Source organism: Sinocyclocheilus grahami, unplaced genomic scaffold (assembly GCF_001515645.1).
Source record: "Sinocyclocheilus grahami isolate Dianchi unplaced genomic scaffold, SAMN03320097.WGS_v1.1 scaffold3.1, whole genome shotgun sequence".
Taxonomy (NCBI): Eukaryota; Metazoa; Chordata; class Actinopteri; order Cypriniformes; family Cyprinidae; genus Sinocyclocheilus; species Sinocyclocheilus grahami.
Window position 1 is genome coordinate 6,442,375 of NW_015505182.1, and position 3,971 is coordinate 6,446,345.

The 3,971-nt window shown below is 36.5% G+C and overlaps 1 protein-coding gene across 1 annotated transcript in view; it reads right to left on the bottom strand.

Annotated features, from left to right (window-relative positions):
* Positions 1-3,971, bottom strand: part of LOC107581696 (collagen alpha-1(VI) chain-like) — a 50,148-nt gene that overhangs the window by 5,683 nt on the left and 40,494 nt on the right. The window contains exons 32-33 of the mRNA XM_016267322.1: positions 1,911-1,976; positions 897-948 (exon numbers count right to left, since the gene is read on the bottom strand). Coding sequence (XP_016122808.1) covers positions 897-948; positions 1,911-1,976 — 118 coding nt within the window. The remainder of the gene's footprint in view (positions 1-896; positions 949-1,910; positions 1,977-3,971) is intronic.

The following is a 3,971-nucleotide window of genomic DNA, read 5'->3' on the forward strand; positions in this document are numbered from 1 at the left end:
TACCGCCACCTGTGCGGGATGATTGGCGCAGCTGGAGCTCGTTCCAGCAGGCCTTAAAGCCAGGAGAGAAGGCACACAGGGGAAAAGGTGGAAGAGGAGCTCCAGGCAGAAACTAATGTCCGTTTTGTTTCTTCTCCTCCTGTGTAGAGACCAGCGACCCTCTGGACGAGTGATCAGGGCAGGGCTGCACGAGCACCGAGTGCCCCCCTGCCCCACCGAGCACCGTGTGACCCCCTGCCCAGACACTTCACCTGCGCACGAAGAGCACCACGTGTAAATAAAGCACCCTCCTGGGGGACTTCCCGTAGTTCTGTGTCTGTGGTCTCATTCACCCCGCTACAATATATATATTTTTTAATTTGCATTATGCTTTATAAGTGGCCCTCAGAAAAAAGGGGCCAAAACGACCTCTATAAATAGGGACGCTGCGAATGCAACCCTTTAAATGGTACTGGGAAATAGTTTGCGCAAAATCATCCCAGTACTTTAGTACTGTACATTTAGTTCTGGAACTAAAGCGGTACGAAAGGCCCAAATGTCACTCTTGAAAACTGCACATCTATAGTGTCATGCATTCATTTCTTTATGTAGCTGGAACAAGGCAGCTGTTGTGTGCTATTAAAATATGCTTGTATTCCACAAAAGGAGCAGTCTAGTATGTGCTTGGGCCTTGGCTAGAGATTTCCATCGCTACTGACTGTCAACAATGTGGAATTCACAAAAATAGCGGAAAGTGAATTGTGGAATGTTCAGGATCATTTATCAAGAGCACTGTCATTATTTGCATTGCTCTTTGTCTCTTCATACAGGAACCTGTGCTGGAACATTTGCATTAGACTATATCCAATGTTTGCCTTTCTTTGATTTGTGCATTCAGTAAAACTAAGTTTATTTCCATTTTAACTCACTCACATCAGCTCCTTGCGGCCCAGGTGGTCCTGGTGGTCCCTGTGCATGAATACAAGACACATGAAATGTACAATGTGCAAACTGAATTCACACACCAAATGCAAATATGACTGCTTCTGTAATATCGAACAACATAAGAAGGTCTGTGCAAAGGTCACTGCCTGCTTTGTTACATGCTACACAGATGTAGTTCTGCCAGAGCAAAAAAGCTCTGAATCTCATTCCAAATAAGAATATTTTTGAGACCGTTAAGTCTCCTCCTCTCTGGATGTCATCCAGTGGCAAAGAGGAACATCACAAAATTGCAGGCTGAGAGAAATTTCCCTTCCCACACTCCCATAACTCACTGCTGCTCAGCGCCCTTTCACATAACTGAAGATATGTACACTTAAAAACTTCTCTTAGCTCCTCTGGACAGTACAGTATAAGAGCCTGGTTGTTTACTTCTGAAAATATAATAATGCCAATCATCTTCTATATGTATCTGTTTTGGAGATATTTTTTTTAGATATTTAACCAGGTTCAGGTCCAGGTTTTTGACATGTTTTAGGTTAAGTGAACATGTCAAATGTGGCCAGTGGTGTTTCAGATACTATATCAAACTAACAATAAAACTTGTTTTTCTAACTTTTATTTGGCCAAAGTTTTGAGGTTAGATTTGTTGATCACATTCCATTGGATTTCTCAACAAAAGGTCGAACTGAACATCCATGCGCCTTTGGACGTCTTGACATTTTGTGCAAACATTTTAGATCTCAAAAGTTCCAAGACTCAATTCTGACAGCAGATCAGTATGTTTGCTACTCTGATCCAGAATACAAATAAAGTGATTACAGTATGCCAGGATACTGACATAAGCACCATAATTGGTGCAGAACATCGTACTCATATGAACCTTCATTTGAGAACATGAATCATGATATAATATGTCAACTTTTATCATACTCCAGTAAGGGAATATACAGTAAACACATGCCAAATACATGAAGCGCTGCACTTACAGAACTTCCTTCAGATCCTCTGTGACCTTTGGCTCCTTTAGGCCCAGGTAGTCCTGGTCTGTTATTCTGTGGAACACAAAATATGAACATTCAGCCTGGAAAATACAATGCTGGCAGAGTTATTAGTAGCTGTACCATTTTAATATGGTTAATATATGTCATTTACAGTGTAAATAAAAAAACATACATCTGTTTTATATTTTTGTGAATTTAGAAAGACTTTTGTAAATAGTAAGTAAAACGAGTGTATACTTTTAATTTAATTCACATTTTCTATATGTTCTACTTGCGATTTTATACAGTGATCCACTAGTGAAAATGCATCTACTGTGCTTTTTTGTAATATAATATTTTTTTACATTACAAATGAAATTATCAGCAAAACAGCTAAAATGTTACTTCAAATAGTCATTTTATATCAATATTTAAACAAAATTTTCAAAACCTCTGTTAATTTCTAGGTTTAATTTAGACTCTTAATTCCAGATTTTCAGACGTTTGGACATCACTACTACACTCTAAAAAACGTTGGGTTATTTACTGTACCCAATATCTGGGTTAAACGTGTTGTGTCGTTTTGTTGGGTTATTCCTATGTTTATTGGGTTATTTCTATAACACAACCAGTTGGGTTAAAATTTTAAATTCCAACGGTCGATAGGTGCAACTGCGGCTGCAACAAATGACACAGTGGTAATAATATGTGTGCGTTATGTTTCAATAAATATCAAAAATCTAAAAGGTGTGCATTATAACCGAGAACAACATGACCACTTCACAGTTGGTTGTGTTACTGTAAGTAATTTTCCTCAAATGCTATTGAAGTTAGAAAAGTGTGTACCAATGTCGTATGTAACTTTAGAGACGGTCCCTAGATTTGCGAATATCGAGTGCCGGGAAATGACACCTCTGGCCATTCCGTTGGGTCGTTTGTAAAGTCACAGATACTGTACGGACAATACGGCTCAATTTTTCTATGTATCTTGCTCTGTTGAATGGCAAAAGTGACTTTACTAGGCTATACTGGATTAACACCATGCATCTCCTGTCAGCGGGAAAGCCGCGCCCCCAGCTATCACAAGACCCGACCAAGTCCATGGTTGACACCCTCTCATTAGCATGTTGTGCAGAGGAAAAATAAATGTGGAACTACATTCAGAAATAAATGAGTGATCAAAGGAAAATAAAGAGGATGAGTTTAGCATTTCCTTAAACATTTTCCATTTGACCACCAATTTATTTTATTTATTTGTCTACTTTAATCACATGTTTAATTATTTCTATATGTATTTAAACAAGAATTTGTGTATTTATACACACATTTATTTATTTATTTGCATATTTATTTATTTATTGTTTTTGCAGGTTTCGTCCTCCATACAAAACCCCATACACGTCTTAACTATACCACTTGGGTGAAAGCACACCAGGATAAATGATAATACAACGAAATAATTGGACATACAACAATTGCATTTTCAGAATTTAATTACATTTTATGCTCAAAAAGAGGCTTAAATGCAAAATAATAAGGCTAATTAAAGATCCATTTCCAAAAGCACAAACATATAATCACATTTGAAAAGTTAAAAAAGTTTGTATTGTATATACACTGTACGTAACAATTTGTGAAAATGAAAATATGGACACTAAACTTTTTTTTTTTAAATATTTAAGTAGCTGATATTTATTTTTGTAGTGTTTATGTGAAGTCATAATCTTGTTAGAATGTAGTACTGTTTTGATTTATGTTTAATAATTTTCATAGTATGATTTTTGGTGTACTGTATTAAAACTAGTTAGTTAATTAGAACAATATATGAAACACAAAAAAACATAAAAAAATGTATGTCTCTGTTCACTCGGTTTCAATTGATAAATGATAAGAAGTGAGATTTTAATTATATTTTGAACACTGAAGTAGGACATGTTGTCTTATGTTTGAATTTAACTGTTCCTATTATTTGTTAATTTTAGATTGCTCTGGACTAAGGTATATTATACCCACATGTAGGGATGGATAGACTTTGAGCTCAAAAGGGCATGGGTCTCAACAGATAAT